Source organism: Eleutherodactylus coqui, chromosome 6 (genome assembly GCF_035609145.1).
Source record: "Eleutherodactylus coqui strain aEleCoq1 chromosome 6, aEleCoq1.hap1, whole genome shotgun sequence".
NCBI lineage: Eukaryota > Metazoa > Chordata > Amphibia > Anura > Eleutherodactylidae > Eleutherodactylus > Eleutherodactylus coqui.
The window spans coordinates 169,003,923-169,022,021 of record NC_089842.1 but is presented as its reverse complement, the minus strand read 5'-3'; the positions used below and the strand labels follow the sequence as shown (position 1 = coordinate 169,022,021).

At 44.3% G+C, this 18,099-nt stretch overlaps 1 protein-coding gene across 1 annotated transcript in view; it reads right to left on the bottom strand.

The window, feature by feature from the left end:
• Positions 1–6,084: 6,084 nt before the first annotated feature.
• LOC136632905 (coiled-coil domain-containing protein 170-like) overlaps positions 6,085–18,099 on the bottom strand; it is a 59,953-nt gene continuing 47,938 nt past the window's right edge. The window contains exons 11-13 of the mRNA XM_066608184.1: positions 15,903–16,142; positions 8,355–8,591; positions 6,085–7,908 (exon numbers count right to left, since the gene is read on the bottom strand). Coding sequence (XP_066464281.1) covers positions 7,690–7,908; positions 8,355–8,591; positions 15,903–16,142 — 696 coding nt within the window. The 3' untranslated portion in view covers positions 6,085–7,689. The remainder of the gene's footprint in view (positions 7,909–8,354; positions 8,592–15,902; positions 16,143–18,099) is intronic.

Here is an 18,099-nt window from a genome sequence, read left to right as displayed (position 1 = left end):
GCCAAATTTATCAGCCTGGAGATGCTGCCGTATAGGGTTGTGGAAATGGAGGCTTTCAAAGGTATGATGGCGGCGGCGGCCCCGCGCTACTCAGTTCCCAGTCGCCACTACTTTTCCCGATGTGCCGTCTCAGCCCTGCACGACCACGTCTCCCGCAACATTGTACGCACCCTCACCAACGCGGTTACTGCCAAGGTCCACTTAACAACGGACACGTGGACAAGCACAGGCGGGCAGGTCCACTATATCTCCCTGACGGCACATTGGGTGAATTTAGTGGAGGCTGGGACAGAGTCAGAGCCTGGGACCGCTCACGTCCTACCCACCCCCAGAATTGCGGGCCCCAGCTTGGTGGTGGTATCTGCAGCGGTGTATGCTTCCTCCATTAAACCACCCTCCTCCTCTTCCTCCTCCTCCTCCTCCTACGCAACCTCTGTCTCGCAATCAAGATGTGTCAGCAGCAGCACGTCGCCAGCAGTCGGTGTCGCGCGGCACGGCAGCACAGCGGTGGGCAAGCGTCAGCAGGCCGTGCTGAAACTACTCAGCTTAGGAGAGAAGAGGCACACGGCCCACGAACTGATGCAGGGTCTGACAGAGCAGACCGACCGCTGGCTTGCGCCGCTGAGCCTCCAACCGGGCATGGTCTTGTGTGACAACGGCCGTAACCTGGTGGCGGCTCTGCAGCTCGGCGGCCTCACGCACGTGCCATGCCTGGCCGACGTCTTTAATTTGGTGGTTCAGCGCTTTCTGAAAAGCTACCCACGCTTGTCAGACCTGCTCGGAAAGGTGCGCCGGCTCTGCGCACATTTCCGCAAGTCCCACACGGACGCTGCCACCCTGCGCACCCTGCAACATCGGTTTCATCTGCCAGTGCACCGACTGCTGTGCGACGTGCCCACACGGTGGAACTCTACGCTCCACTTGTTGGCCAGGCTCTATGAGCAGCGTAGAGCTATAGTGGAATACCAACTCCAACATGGGCGGCGCAGTGGGAGTTAGCCTCCTCAATTCTTTACAGAAGAGTGGGCCTGGTTGGCAGACATCTGCCAGGTCCTTGGAAACTTTGAGGAGTCTACCCAGATGGTGAGCGGCGATGCTGCAATCATTAGCATCACCATTCCTCTGCTATGCCTCTTGAGAAGTTCCCTGCAAAGCATAAAGGCAGACGCTTTGCGCTCGGAAACAGAGGCGGGGGAAGACAGTATGTCGCTGGATAGTCAGAGCACCCTCCTGTCTATATCTCAGCGCGTTGAGGAGGAGGAGCATGGGGAGGATGAGGAGGAGGGGGAAGAGACAGCTTGGCCCACTGCTGAGGGTACCCATGCTGCTTGCCTGTCATCCTTTCAGCGTGTATGGCCTGAGGAGGAGGAGGAGGAGGAGGATCCTGAAAGTGATCTTCCTAGTGAGGACAGCCATGTGTTGCGTACAGGTACCCTGGCACACATGGCTGACTTCATGTTAGGATGCCTTTCTCGTGACCCTCGCGTTACACGCATTCTGGCCACTACGGATTACTGGGTGTACACACTGCTCGACCCACGGTATAAGGAGAACCTTTCCACTCTCATACCCAAAGGGGAAAGGGGTTCGAGAGTGATGCTACACCACAGGACCCTGGCGGACAAACTGATGGTAAAATTCCCATCCGACAGCGCTAGTGGCCGAAGGCGCAGTTCCTAGGGCCAGGTAGCAGGGGAGGCGCGGAGATCAGGCAGCATGTACAGCACAGGCAGGGGAACACTCTCTAAGGCCTTTGACAGCTTTCTGGCTCCCCTGCAAGACTGTGTCACCGCTCCCCAGTCAAGGCTGAGTCGGCGGGAGCACTGTAAAAGGATGGTGAGGGAGTACGTAGCCGATCGCACAACCGTCCTCCGTGACGCCTCTGCCCCCTACAACTACTGGGTGTCGAAGCTGGACACGTGGCCTGAACTTGCGCTGTATGCCCTGGAGGTGCTTGCTTGTCCTGCGGCTAGCGTCTTGTCAGAGAGGGTGTTTAGTGCAGCTGGGGGAATCATCACAGATAAGCGTACCCGCCTGTCAACCGACAGTGCCGACAGGCTTACACTCATCAAGATGAACAAAGCCTGGATTTTCCCAGACTTGTCTTCTCCACCAGCGGACAGCAGCGATACCTAAACAATACGTAGGCTGCACCCGCGGATGGAAGCATTGTTCTCTATCACCATCAAAAACGTGGACCTTTTAGCTTCATCAATCTGTGTATAATATTCATCCTCCTCCTCCTGCTCCTCCTCCTGAAACCTGACGTAATCACGCCGAACGGGCAATTTTTCTTAGGCCCACAAGGCTCAGTCATATAATTTTTGTAAACAATTTTTATACGTTTCAATGCTCATTAAAGCGTTGAAACTTGCACCTGAACCAATTTTTATTTCAACTGGGCTGCCTCCAGGCCTAGTTACAAATTAAGCCACATTAACCAAAGTGATTAATTGGTTTCACCTGCCCTCTTGGTTGGGCATGGGCAATTTTTCTGACGTACATTAGTACTGTTGGTACACCAATTTTTTTGGGCCCTCGCCTACAGTGTAATCCAATTAATTTTTTGCCCACCTGCATTAAAGCTGACGTTACATCAGCTGTGCTGGGCACTACAATGGGATATATTTATGTACCGCCGGTGGGTTCCAGGGAGCCACCCATGCTGTCGGTCCACACAAAGTTGTAACTGCATGTGTCCACTTCTAAAGAACTCCAGTCTGACTGGGGCATGCAGTGTGGGCCGAAGCCCACCTGCATTAAACATGACATTACCTCAGCTGTGATGGGCAATGCAATGGGATATATTTATGTACCGCCGGTGGGTTCCAGGGAGCCACCCATGCTGTGGGTCCACACGGAGTTGTAACTGCATGTGTCCACTTCTAAAGAACCCCAGTCTGACTGGGGCATGCAGTGTGGGCCGAAGCCCACCTGCATTAAACATGACATTACCTCAGCTGTGCTGGGCAATGCAATGGGATTTATTTATGTACCGCCTGTGGCTTCCTGGGACCCTCCCATGCTGTCAGTCCACACGGTCTTCACAATAGGGAGTTGTACCTGCCTGTGTCTACTTTTAAAGAACCCCAGTCTGACTGGGGCATGCAGTGTGGGCCGAAGCCCACCTGCATTAAACATGACATTACCTCAGCTGTGATGGGCAATGCAATAGGATATATTTATGTACCGCCGGTGGCTTCCTGGCACCCACCCATGCTGTCGGTCCACAGGGACTTCACAATAGGGAGTTGTACCTGCCTGTGTCTATGAATTAAAAACCCCGGTCAGGTTGGGGCATGCAGTGTGGGCCGAAGCCCACCTGCATTTAATCGGACGTTAGCTCTGCTGTCCAGGGCACTGCAATGGGATACATTTATGTACAGCCGGTGGGTTCCAGGGAGCCACCCATGCTGTGGGTGCACACGGAATTCCCATTGCGGAGTTGTACCTGCCTGTGACTATTTATAAAAAAACGCGGTCTGACTGGGGCATGCAGACACCTTGACAGAATGAATAGTGTGTGGCACATAGGTTCCCCATTGCTATGCCCACGTGTGCAGCTCCTGATGGCGGTGGCACAGGATTCTATTTCTCATTGCTTCTGTACAGCATTGTGGGCTATCGCCCTGCCCCTTTTAAAGAGGGTCGCTGCCTAGCCATGCCAACACTCTGCAGTGTGTGCCTGCAGTTCCTCCTCATGGCAGACGCACTTATAAATAGACATGAGGGTGGTGTGGCATGAGGGCAGCTGAAGGCTGCGCAGGGACACTTTGGTGTGTGCTGTGGACACTGGGTCGTGCGGGGGGGGGGGGGAGCATGTAACCCAGGAGAAGTGGCAGCGGAGTGTCATGCAGGCAGTGATTGTGCTTTGTTGGAGGTAGTGTGGTGCTTAGCTAAAGTATGCATTGCTAATGAGGGCTTTTCAGAAGTAAAAATTGTTGGGGGGGGGGCACTCTTGCCGCTATTGTGGCTTAATAGTGGGACCTGGGAACTTGAGATGCAGCCCAACATGTAGCCCCTCGCCTGCCCTATCCGTTGCTGTGTCGTTCCCATCACTTTCTTGAATTGCCCAGATTTTCACAAATGGAAACCTTAGCGAGCATCGGCGATATACAAAAATGCTCGGGTCGCCCATTGACTTCAATGGGGTTCGTTACTCGAAACGAGCCCTCGAGCATCGCGAAAATTTTGTCCCGAGTAACGAGCACCTGAGCATTTTGGTGCTCGCTCATCTCTAATAATAATAAATAACATGGCTGCTTTCTTCCAGAAGCAGCACTGCACTTGTCCATAGGCTGTATCTAGTTTTGCAGCCCAGACGATTTAACTTCAATAAGGCTCACTTCACATCAGCATGATGGATTCTGTTTAAAACCTCAGCCACAACACTATGATGGATCTGTTACACTACAGACGCCAAAGGTATCCAACAAACCCCATTAACGTATAATGGGGTTGTCAGGTTCCAATATAGTGTCCATCTTTTTACAGAAATAGTGCTGCATATTGCGCTATTTTTTTCATCAAAATGGCAGGCAGGCAGATATGTATCTACCTTGCCATACACCAGTTCGACTTTGTGCTGCAGTATTTGCTGCAGGGTCCCCAAGCCATTATTTGTCTAGATAGCCCCAGTAGTTTGGCTACTGACACTGTACTAGGCCGAGGCATGGTACCTAAAGATTTGAATAGGAGTCTTGCAGGAACATAGGCTATAGTTAGGGCTGGCAGCATAGGTGCATTAGTAAAGTCCATGCTGAAAGTCAGGGCAGGCTGCAAGGAATAACGAAGTCCAGAATACAGAGACTAGAAGTCAGGGAGCACAGAAGTCAGTAAGTTCAGATTCAGGTAAGGGTCAGAACCACAATATACACTAACTGGGGCTTTGCCATAATTGGCAGTACAACTCTTTGGCGAAAGGAGGCAATCCCTTCTATGTCCTTGTGGTTCTCCAAAATGAATGATGTTATGCACATGGAAGACCTCACTTCTACATGACTCGTATGATTGCTTTTACAAAACATGGTTCTATTGGATGGAATTCCAATGCTCTGCTGACAATGCTTGCTTCCTGCGAGAATCAACCATTTGAGCCTACCCCAGGTTAGGCTTGGGGTCCCACTCTCACCCTCCCCTTGTTCTCCTTCCCTCCCCCTACTTCCTGTATTCATTTGTGTCCTACTCCCCTCTCCTTTCTTTGTCTTTTCCTTCATCTTAGTCTCACTCTCTGTCCTTTCCCTTCTCCTTTCATTTTTTTCTGGTCCTTTTTTGCCAGTTTTTTGCCAGTTTTTGTTTTGGTTCATTGTTAAATATCCTGGGGTTGACCAGGGGTTCTGGGCTCAGTCCAGCCTTTACTGGGATGGCAGTGTGTGAGTCCAAATGTTATGTTAAGATTTGTTAGCGCAATGTATCGCTATATGTATATTCTTGCTGTTCCAAATAAGGGGTTAATATTAGCTGCTCTGAGAATCGCAGGTCACACACACTGATTTATGTAAATTGCAAATGATTGTGTTTATTTACTAACCAGCCAAAGAATATATAGTTCTTTAAGATAAATACAGTAGTATTGTACTTTGCTAGTAGAATACACAGTAATACTCCCATATTGTCATGTATTCTACAAACCTATTAGACCCTGCCTCTGGCAAGGCCTAAAAAAATACCATAGATGGCTGATGCAGAGGACATTGTTAGACCTCTGGGTGCCACAGCAACCCATCGGAACCCAAAATTGCATCATGGGGGTCTGATGGGTGATAGAGGGAGCCCTTTCCCTTTGTAAACCTATTTGCATTGACCACGGTATCTAAAAGGTTCAATGGCCGATACTAAAGCTACCTTCTATCCTGATGCTTAGTGCAGGAGCCCAGATGATTTCTTTAAGATAAATACAGTAGTACAAATATAACTTGTCACACCTCTTTATTACTGACTAGTAAACTTAGCATGTGCAGTGATGTCAGTCTCTAGTAATTATTAATCATTAATTGTTAATCTATAAGTATTCTTAAGGTTTATATGTGAATAGAAGATCAAATAAAGTAAAACAGATTATAAAGGATTCTATTTGCTCTAAGACAAAGTCCATATTTAGTCAGCTGTTTGGCTTCACATTTCTGTGAGTGAAGGTCAATTACTTCTTCAGGTCTTGTAATCTTCCGAACAAAATTATCTAAATAGTGTATCAAGTGAGTTACAAAAAATGGAGTGGGGAACATGCTTGTGTTCAAACACTATGGTTTCTCTCACAAATCCCCCCTTTTGCGACTAATTCCTCATGTTCCATTGTCCCATGGTTAGCATGATCATCTACATTCTCATCCCTGAAACTTGGGCTAAATACTAAGGAACGTGTTGCATTATATAACTCTAGGAAGATGGACATTCCAAGGAATTATTCATAATCCCCCCAGTTACACCCATGTAGGGTGGCCCTGTCCCATTCCCAAGAGCTCTATTCTAACCCTGCGTCTGAGGGTTGGAGACTCATGTGTTCTGGATATGGGTATAGATATGGCATGAGGAAATATGATGCAACCATCTAGTTATATCTAGGTAGGATTTCCCTGAATAGCATAAGTTGCGATCTTGTGTGTGTTCTAGAAAATGGAGTGGGGAACATGATGGTGCTCAAACACTGTGGTTTCTCTTTTGTTACTTGTTTTGTCTCATGCCTATGTCCTGTGTGGGGGCCTCTTTTCTGCCACCTTTTGTTTTACCTCAGTTTCTTAAATAAAGAATGTAAAAAGACACAACAATTGGAAGTAGGAGACCAAATTACTTAGGCATCCTTCATAAGGGAAAAAAACCTAATGTAGCAAGGAATGGCTGGCGATTGGTGGGGGACTGGATTAAGAAACACGCACTGACCCTTTAAGAAAAGGGCTGGGAGTGAGCAAGAACTTTATGGGCAGAGGACTAGTCGCAAACAGGAGCAGAGGTGCGGTGTTCAGCATGTGACAGGCGGTAGAATCTGACTGCAACTCCAGGAGCAAGTTACCGGGGTTAGCAGTGGTGACACAAATGTGGCAGAATCTACAAGAGAAGCTCCTAAAGGAGCATTTAACACAGATGTGAACTCAACCGTAGTCTGAGCTACAATAGAGAATGCAGCGCATGGACACGCAGCACTGTTCCTGGAAGAAAACAGCTGTGTTTTTTAATCTTATACACAAATTTTCACTTCTTGGAAACAACAGAAATAATGAACTTGGTTAGGTGTAATAATTCATTATAATATACATGTTGTGCTTAATTTTTTATTAAACCACTCATTTACCCAGAAGCAACAATTGTATATAAATATAAATTATCAATGACAAATTGTAACAGAGTTGAGACACAAAGTTATATTTGACACAGTAAGAATTAACACATCTTTTATGACAGTATGGGGTTTTCAGGCAAGGAAGTAGTCATTGTAAGTACTGGACAAGAGATTATATAGAATTTTGTGCAATGGTTCTAGGTCATAATGAATTAACAGACTATGATTACTGCAAACCACTCCGCTTTTTTAATAATAACATTCCATGTTATGATAGTCATTACAATTTTTCTTGATTACAAACTATTGTACTGTGTTATCTGAAAAACTACAATATTTATCCTGTGTACTGTATATGTCCCCTTATGAATTAATGCCTTGGAAATCAATACTGAAAGTTTTCTTGACCCATCATGTTAGTGTCTTGGATTCATGTGCTGCACTGTATATTCTGGTTGACCATTTCCTGTCCGAAACCCATACGGCAACTTAGATCTATCAATTTTGGTGTTTTCAATAGGTCCATGTGTCCGTAAAACCTGCTTAAGTTGGTCAAAAATTTCAAAATCCGGAACGGCCAAGGTGTTAATATTAAATCCCATCATTCTGGTGATGGTCTCTCTGAAGTCGACAAGCTGCAGAATAGAACAAAGATAAATGCATCTTAATGCTGTTCATTCCTGGCATCTGCTGGCTGGGAAACTTTTATACAGATTCTTAGCAAATGATTTTCAAGGGAAGGAGAATCATCTCCCTTACATTTACCACCTCTATAATTAAACCTTCTTCTAAAAACTCTTCACAGTTACTCAATCTACCACCTAATTGCATTTTGGGGGTTGGTTAAAAAAAATTCTTGTTATATGCCTTATAAAGGCAAATGCAAGGTCCCTTCTTCCAAAAAAGACATATCACAAGATCTATGGAACAAAAACCTGCTTTATTCCCAGGTATTGTATAAAGTCTCTTAAAGTTCTCAAGTGCCTGCAAGTTACAACTCCCCCCCAAAAAACTATTTAATGAGCATTTTTAAGAGTTGCTAAAAAGATACTAATGATTCACTTTAATATACGAAGTGTACCTGTTTTTCTCTCCTTGCTACCTCCTCGAGGGCTCTCTTGGCTGTGTGCAGCTCATTAGTGACTGCTTCCACCATCTGCTGACACCTCACTTTCTCCCCCACAGACTCATGTTCGGTGTAGTCCAGCTCTGTTTTCAAGCTCACTACCTTTTTAGCAGCTTTATCCTTAATTTTTTCAAGCTTTTCTAAAGACTTACTAAGAAGTTCTATGGTTTTCTTCTGTTGGTCGACTTTTTCCTTAAATGAGAAGAGAACGTGTCAATGACTGAAATAAGTAAAGCTCATTGTGACTATATTTCCTCAATAACAATCTATATATGGCTGTCAAAGATTAATTTACAGTACATGTTATTCTGTAAGTTATGAATATACGGTTTATTTTATTTGTGTACATGTATATTATGCAAGAAATTTATTCATTCTCTTTTCTTAGCATATCTTTGCCATTTACTGTAGGTCTTAAGAAGTTTATTGGAGTCTAATCAACAAGGGTATACTATAATAAAAGAAAGTGGGCTCTACTCTAGGTGAATGCTCGGGTTCGAGAGCTCCAAATGCCTGCTTTCTCCCCACACCAAGTATCCTTCGTCCAACCACCATCTAAAGACTACATCCTGGATCTACAAACTCTAAAATCCCTGATCCCAACCATCTTTTTCTCCTGAGGTCAGTAGCACTATATATGTTTAGGGATGTGACCCAGCATAATTTACATAACATAGTATGTAAGGCCCCCAAAAAGACATATGTCCATCCAGTTCAGCGTATTACCCCCCCAATGTCGATTTAGAGGAAAGCAACAAAATAAAAATCTAATGAGGTTAAAGCCAATTCTCCCGATTTAAGGGGAAGAAATTCCTTCTTGACTCCAATCTGTCAATCAGAATAATCCCTGGATCAACAACCCTTCTGAAGTTATTAATGATTATAACATAATATCACTCAAGAAAGTCATACAGCCCCCTTTGGAATTCTTTTATCAAATTTGGCATCGCCACGTCCTCCGACAGAGGGTTCCATAGTCTCACTGCTCTTACAGTAAAAAAACAATCTTCCATGTCAATGTAGAAACCTTCTTGTCTCTAGACGTAGAGGATGCCTCTTGTTACAGTCACAGTCCTGGGTATAAATAGATGATGGGAGAGATCTCTTAGCAGTCTCTGTTCTAAACTAAATAATACAAATTTTGATAACTGCTCTGGGTATTGTAGTCCGCCCATTCCATTCATTAATTTAGTTGCCCGCCTTTGAACCCACTCAAGCTCTGATATGTCTTTCTTGATTACCAGTGCCCAAAACTGTACACCATATTCCATGTGTGGTCTGAACAGTGACATGTAAAGAGGAAGAACAATGTTCTCATCATGTGCCCCTAGACCTCTTTTGATGCATCCCATGATCCTATTTGCCTTGGCAGCAGCTGCCTGACACTGGTTGATCAAGTTAAGCTTACAGTTAACTAAAATCTCCAAGTTATTTTCCATGTCAGTGTTCCCCATTTAGTGTGTAATGGTGACATGTATTTCCTCTGCTCATGTGCATAATCTTATATGCATCAGTGTTAAACCTCATTTGTCACTTTTCTGCCCAAGCCCCCACCTTATCCAGTTCCTCTGTCTCCTTTTTTTTGGTAGGTATGACTCCCCTGTCGGACTGGTGCGTGGTCTGACAAGAGAAATGAGGAGTCACATTCCATTTATGCAGAACATTTGCTCATTCACTCGTTATCTTTATCGGTATTGCACACACAGGATATATTAATAAGGTCTAATATGTTATTCATGAATCAACTGACTCCAAAGTCTGCTCTAAATGTGTCTGTCTTCTGCTGGATCTTTGGTTTCCATTACTGTGTCTGAGTCTAGGACTTCTTGATATCCTCTACTGCTCTGGTAGACTAGTCCAACCCTGTATACCAGCTTTTACCCAAGTGCCAATTTTTTTCATCTGGAATCAGTACTTCATGGAGGCAAGAGTAGTTAATGTAAGCACATATCTAGTATATTTTACAACATGTGCTTCCACTGTTGAATCACTCAACTAGGGGATGGAGGAAGGAATCAAATCCATTCTTGTAAAAAGATTTGTCCTGTTTATACAGCTATTTTTGGACTTTCCTGTCATCACCATCACACTAGGAACTTTGGAGATGTTTTTTTTTAGCTTCACAAACAGGTGAAAATCAAACTGTGCAAAGTGTCGGCAAGAATTTTCACAGTCTCAACACAATAGGGCAGATGTCTGAAACAATCAAAAAGAAAAACTGTTTGTCTTGCCCATAGCAAACAATTACAGAGCAGCTTTCATTTTACTACAGTGGTTTAAGTAATGAAACTATGCTTGATTGATTGCTATGGGCAACAGACACACTTTTTCTTTTACAGTTTTGCCCCACTGATTTATAGGCTGGACCTCATCTTTCATCCACTCGTATAGCATAATGGCCATTACTAAATTAACTGTATGAACAAGCTGCCTGATGTTACATCCGTGCGGCGCACTAAAGCACTGGCTTCAGCATAGATGCCAGATGGTGTACTAGGAAAACCGCAAACCCACTCACATCGTATTTGCAAGAACAAATTACACCACTCCAGGCAAAGACAGAAGGAAACCTATCCCTTACTAATCAGGGGAAGTGGAGGCACCTCTGCCTAAAGTTGTGTAGGCACCCTAATAAGGATTGGGCCGCTGTTTTCATCTCGGACCTGGTTATCCCTGATCAGGAACCTGGAGAGATGCACCAAACACAGGACATACACCTATACAAAGAACAGGACAGTCAATACACTCCATGTCTGGCCACCTGCACAGACCCAACAGAACATGTTGTTGCTCACACCAGGTAATGCAGACCACACAGAACAGGATGGTTCATACACCACATGTCTGTCCACCTGCACAGACCCAACAAAACATGTCGCTGTTCACACCAACACACCAGGTAATGCATACTACACAGAACAGGAATGCCACACAGAACTTACATGCATACAGCTAGTAAACAATTGCTAGTCCAAATGTCCTCACACTAAGGGGAAAGAGAGTCAGCCACCATGCTGACATAAAGGAAACCGTGTCAGGAATCACCCATCTGACCATACGTGATATCAGACATCTGGAGGCCGCACCTGTAAAAGGGGAAGGAAGTGGGGGTCGGCATAAGATGCAGACGGGAACAACAGGTGTCCAGACTGTCCTCAGGGAAGGTGCGAGAAACACTTCAGACTAGCATGCATAACACTTAGATCTGAGTGGGAATAACACAGAATGAGTAAAATGACCAGCATCAAGCCAGAGGAGCTGGTATTCATGTGCAGTAGACCAGGGGAACTGGCTGGAGAAACTCCCACCCAGCCAGCTCCATTATCCCACACCTGTGAAGTTGTGCTCCTGGAAACCCATAGAACTACAGATCTCAGCAGCACAACCTAACACTTGAGCAGAAGTGTAACTTAAAGGGGTTGTCCCGCGGCAGCAAGTGGGGTTATCCACTTCTGTATGGCCATATTAATGCACTTTGTAATATACATCATGCATTAAATATGAGCCATACAGAAGTTATTCACTTACCTGCTCCGTTGCTAGCGTCCCCGTCGCCATGGTGCCGTCTAACTTCAGCGTCTAATCGCCCGATTAGACGCGCTTGCGCAGATGGGTCTTTTCCCTTCGGCTCGGTTCGGCAGCAGCGGTGTTCTGGCCCCGCCCCCTTGTACGCGTCATTGCGTAGCTCCGCCCCCTGATTGGCTGAAATCAGCATGTGTGACGGGGCGGAGCTACGCGATGATGCGTACAAGGGGGCGGAGCCAGAACGCCGATGCTGCCGAGCCGAAGGGAAAAGACCCATCTGCGCAAGCGCGTCTAATCGGGCGATTAGACGCTGAAGTTAGACGGCACCATGGCGACGGGGACGCCAGCAACGGAGCAGGTAAGTGAATAACTTCTGTATGGCTCATATTTAATGCACGATGTACATTACAAAGTGCATTAATATGGCCATACAGAAGTGTATAACCCCACTTGCTGCTGCGGGACAACCCCTTTAAAGCCTCTGGATCTTAATGCTAAATCTTTAAGGTCTTGTTCACATGGCACAATTTGTCATGGATTTTCTACAGAATATGCATATAATCCGTACAGATTCCATGTCCAATTCACCTGAATGGAGATCTGTGCGGCAGTTTATACAGCATGGATTGTTTTTGCATGGGGATTTGAAATCTGTGTTGCAAAAAAAAGAAGTGACATGCCGTTTCTTGACATGGATTTAATCACAGGGATTAGCCCCATTGAATGATTTTTCTACTGTGGGTTTTGCCATGTGAACACAGCCAAACCATGTGAATTTATAATACTGGTATCTTCTTATTTGATATAGGAGCCTTCGAGCCCCTCAGGCACCAGGAACAGGGTGCAAAACTACCTATGCATCCATTATAGCTCCTTGTTCTCACCCAAACATATCAAAAATATAGATTAACTTTAACCCCCTTAGTGACAGCCCTATCGTAAAACTACGTCCTGCTGTTGCAGGACGTGTATGGAGGGAGGTAGCGCTGCTATCTCCCTCCATACAGCGCGGGCATCAGCTGTTTATTACAGCTGACACCCGCGGGCAATAGCTGCGCTCGGCCGTTCGCGGCTATTAAGCCTTTAAATGCCGCCGTCAATTCTGACAGCGGCATTTAAAGCCCCCGAACGCTGTTCGGGGGTCCCGCACGGCCCACCTGCGGTGAGATCGGGGGAGCCGTGCAGGTGTCATGGCAGCCGGGGGGCCTAATAAATGGCCCCAGGGCTGTCTTAGCAGACTGCCTATCAAGCCATCCACACAGGGTGGCTTGAAAGACTGCCTGTAAAAAAGCAGTATGACGTAATGCTATAGCATTACGTCATACTGCAGGAGCGATCAAAGCATCACATGTTAAAGTCCCCCAGGGGGACTTCAAAGTAATGTAAAAAAAATAATCAATAAAGTTTTTTTAATTGTTAAAAAAAAAAGTTATAAAAGTTTAAATCACCTCCCTTTTGCCATATCCATTATTAAAAAATCAAAATCATAAAATAAAAATATGTATCTGGTATCTCCACGTCCGTAAAAGTCCGATCTATCAAAGTAGTGCATTATTTTTCCCGCACGGTGAACGTCGTCTGAAAAAAAAAATAAAGAACGCCAGAAATACACTTTTTTAGTTACCCTGTCTCCCAGAAAAAACGCAAAAAAAAGCGATTAAAAAGTCGTATGTATTCCGATACTATCGGAAACTTCAGGACATCCCGCAAAAAACGAGCCCTCGCTCAACTACATCGACGAAAAAATAAAAAAGTTATTGCGCGCACAAAATGACCGCAGAAAATAATTGAAAAAAATGTAATATCTTTAAAAAAAAAATAAAAGTACTACAGCAAAAAAAATACTATACAAGTTTGGTATCGTAGCAATCGTACTGACCCATAGAATAAAAATATCAGGTCGTTTTTGTTGCAATTTGTGTGCTGTAGAAACAGGACGCACCGAAAGATGGTGGAATGTCGTTTTTTTTTCCATTTCTCTCCGCTAAGAATTTTTAAAAAGTTTTTCAGTAAATTATATGGTACAATAAATAGTGCCAATGAAAAATACAACTCATCCCGCAAAAAACAAGCCCTCATACAGCGACGTCGATGGATAAATTAAGGAGCTACGATTTTTTAAAAGGGAGTAGGAAAAAAAAAAAATGGAAAAAAGCAAAAAAGCTCCGTCACTAAGGGGTTAAGATAGTAATAGATGGGTCAGTGCTGACTCAAAATCAATAAGATTACTTTCAGTTCTGACTAATATACAAGGGGGTGCAGATAAGTCCTTGGCTTTACCCAGAAAGAAACGTGAAAGGAAGATGAAACTTTAAATTTATTCCACATCCTCTCCACTGATGTCAGCACACTTCTTACATCGGTATTCCAAGTTCTGTAAGCCTTGCAAAAAGAAGGATTACAGTTGTGCCTCAAACCAGTCATCCGTAGCAGCCATGGCATCAGAAATGGTGTGAAATTTGGTACCCTTGAGGTATTCCTTCAGGTTTGGTAACAGATGATAGTCGGAGGGTGTTAGATCTGGTGAATAAGGTGGGGGTCAACCATCTGGAAGCCTAGCTCCACCAGTTTTGCCGTGGTCGCTTGTGCAGTGTGAGCGGAGGCGTTGTCTTGCAGGAACAAGATTCCTTTGGACAGCTTTCCGCGCCTTTTGGCCTTCAGAGCTGCCTTCAATTGGTCCAAAAGTTCAATGTAATACCTTGCATTGATGGTGGAACCATTTTAAAGGTAGTCCACTAGCAGCACGCCCTCCTTATCCCAGAACACAGACGCCATCAGCTTAGTGGCTGATTTTTGCACCCTGAACTTCTTCGGGCGAGGAGAACCACTGTGCCTTCACTCTTTTGACTGCTCCTTGGTTTTAGGGTCATACAAATAAATCCAGGTCTCATCCATAGTGACCAGTCGATCCAGGAAGTTCTTATTAGTCCAGAAACGCTGACAAATAGACCGGGAAGTTTTCACTCGCATGCTTTTCTGATCTGTTATCAAACATTTGGGGACCCACTTTGCAGATAGCTTCTTAATGTTCAAATGTTCATGGATTAATGACACAAACACTTTCACGAGAAATCCCCATGATGTCTGCTATTCCTTTAGCTGAAATTGGCCGATTCTCCAGTATGAGGTTGTGCACAGCATCAACGATCTCCGGAACAACAACCTCTCTCGGTCGTCCAGGACGTTCCTCATCATTGGTGCTGAAGTGGCCTGTTTTAAATTTGGCGACCCAGTTCTTAACTGTAGAATATAAAGGGCATTGATTCCCTAATGTCTGCGACATATCACCATGAATATCCTTCGTGGACTTTCCTTGCCGAAACAAGAATTTTATCACTCCTCTGCTCTCATTTGCTGTGAATATCGCCTTAGACTCCGCCATTTTGTTTTCCCGCTGCCTAGATCACTGTGGCCATAAGCTACAAACACAAAATTTTGAAAACATATATTAGACACATAAGGCTTTCATGTGATGTAACATTCGTTACCATAGAAGCAAATAAAGAACACAAAGCCAAAGACTTATCAGCACCCCCTCGTACTGTCAAACAACAAATCCATCCATTTTACCCACAAAGTCAAGCAACAGAATTTTTCCTGGTAAAGAGCAACAAACTTGTACAATCTTAAGACAAAAGTGCAGACAACTGGCAAAACCGTTTACCAGTACATTTTGATATTAGGGTTTGATATTATGGTGGTAATTTTCTTTCTTGGGGCATAACCTGGGACGTACATGCTCTAATACAAGCCAGTAGCCTAATATTACACTTGATCATATATATGAAGAGTTACTATAAATAAAAATAACAATCTTAAAGAGGTCTCATATAGATAAGTAGCCATGTAGTTATAACAAGACAGGCATAGCTTCAAACTGCAATTTACAGATTTTTTTTTACCTAACTGATACTATGAAGATTAGAGGAAGAAGGAATGCATATTTCCTCGCTAAACTTTGTAAAGTGGCGCGTTCACCTTTAGATCGTTCATATCGACAAGCCGAGCCGTCAAGTTTTGATTAGCAATTTTCATGTCACTGAGCTGTCCCTGGAGTCTCTCGACCTTCTTCTGCAATTTTTGGGCTGTCATAGTTGCTGAATTTTCAGCACTCAGGAAGGTTTGATGCTCTTTTTCTCTTTCGTGCTCTTTTATTTTCTTCTCTAGTTGTTCAACTTGTGAAGATTTTAACTCTAGTTTTTCCCTTTGGGAATTCAACTGCAAAGATATAATAATTTGGTTAATGAGAAAAGCATTCAAAACAAAGGAATGAGGATCTGCAAACCTTGAATGAGTAAACTGAAAAAAGTTTGGTACTGTGTTAGCCAGTAGAGCAAAATGTGAATGTTCTCAGTAAGAGAAACCACGTAATCTTGTAGGTATGATACCTTTTAATGACTAGCAAAAATACATGATGTTATAGCAAGTTTTCGAACCTACACAGGGTTCTTTCTGAGGCTGTGTAGGTTCGAAAGCTCACTATAACACCATGTATTTTTGTTAGCCATTAAAAGGTATCATATCTACAAGATTACTTGGTTTCTCTTACTGAGAACATTCACATCTTGAATGAAAGACATGGCTGGAAGTATAGTAGAATGCTAGCGACTGAAACTGGTGAACACTAGGATAGAGGTAGGATGCACCAAATCATATAGCTGCATGTTGAACACAACATGTAGGTAGGGCACATAGAAAAACATGGCCAAAAATGGAACGCAACAGGTGATTTAACAGGAGGTAGGACATACTATACTGAGAAAACACTTTGAAGCACACACTGAGGAGCATAATTGGAGATAATGCACCAAGAGAAATGCACTACTGTAGGATGCACATTGGTGCTGTAGGATTCATGCATTTAGGAGGAAACATAATGCAGGTTTCTGAACAGAATCTCATAGAATTCCTGGCACAGAGCTTGTTCTGGTGATCTACTTTCTGGGAATTACTGTCTTTAGATCAGGCAGCATACAGTAATCTTATGTAGGAAAAATTAGCTGTGTCTGGCATCAAGGTTAATGTCTGTTTCCAATGACAATTAGCAGAATTGCAACTGAGGCACTAGGGGTGTCATAGCACCTATAATAAAAATGTATTTACAAGGTTACTACAAATTATGCATAGATTCAGTCTATGTACACCTTTGCACTTCTTCTTTCTTTTAATCAATGCATTTATAGAAAGAGACTTTTTATAATTGGTTTTCATGAAAAAATTTCTGATTGTTTGATTTCTATGCTTGCATTGTTTTATAAGACACTGCAGAATGGGTGACTCACATTTTAGCAAATTCTGTTAGTCAGAGTAAATTGATTGTCTCCTCCACTAGCCTGCTCCCCTGTTGTGAAGGTGCATTCCCTGCCCTTCCGCTGAGCGCTATTTGGTATTGATGGGGAATGCTGGAAGAGATCAGGAGGACAGAGAGCAGAGCAGATAAAGCTACTATAACAGAGGGCTAAAGTTCACTCCGAGTGCATTTTCTGCTCTTATCAGCTGAGTGGGAGAATAGATAAACAGCTACTCTGAGAAAGGATGAGATAGAGGAGATAGCTGTATAGTATTGAGTGGGTGTGGTTGTTCTACACAGCCTCTGAAAAGGGAGAGTGGAGGGGGAGATGAGCTTGTGTGCATACATGAGAGAAACTTGCTAATTTGTGCTGGGAACATACCCAAACCAGAAACTTGAATGTAGGAGAGAATGAGGCTTTCTAAATGCATGAGAAGGGAAAACTCAATGCAGGAAAAAAAACAGATAAATGCATAATTTTTTCTGTCTGCATTTATTTTTAATGTACAGAGGTTTCCATAGCAGTTCTGTTGTACCTTGTCGACACAGGAAGCTAGGGTGTTGACAGTAGTTAACGCCCAGGCCTTGTCCTTTACTGGTGATTGGCTGCAGCAGCGATGAAAGTAGTGGGAGCACAGACACACACACCGCAGATGTGGTGACAGCAGTGTGTCAGCGGAGCAGGGCAGCACTGTAACTTAGGTCTGTAGGCACGGTGCTTCCTTCTTACCTGACTGCTGCCACATTGTAACTGTCTCCGACTGGGCAGCACGCACCCTTCCTGGCTGCCCTGTCAGTGTTCCCGGCAGAACAGCTCTGCCCGCTGTCCGTGTCTTCACTAGGCCGCTGCACTCCCTTCTTCCCTGCCTTCTCCGCTGGTGTCAG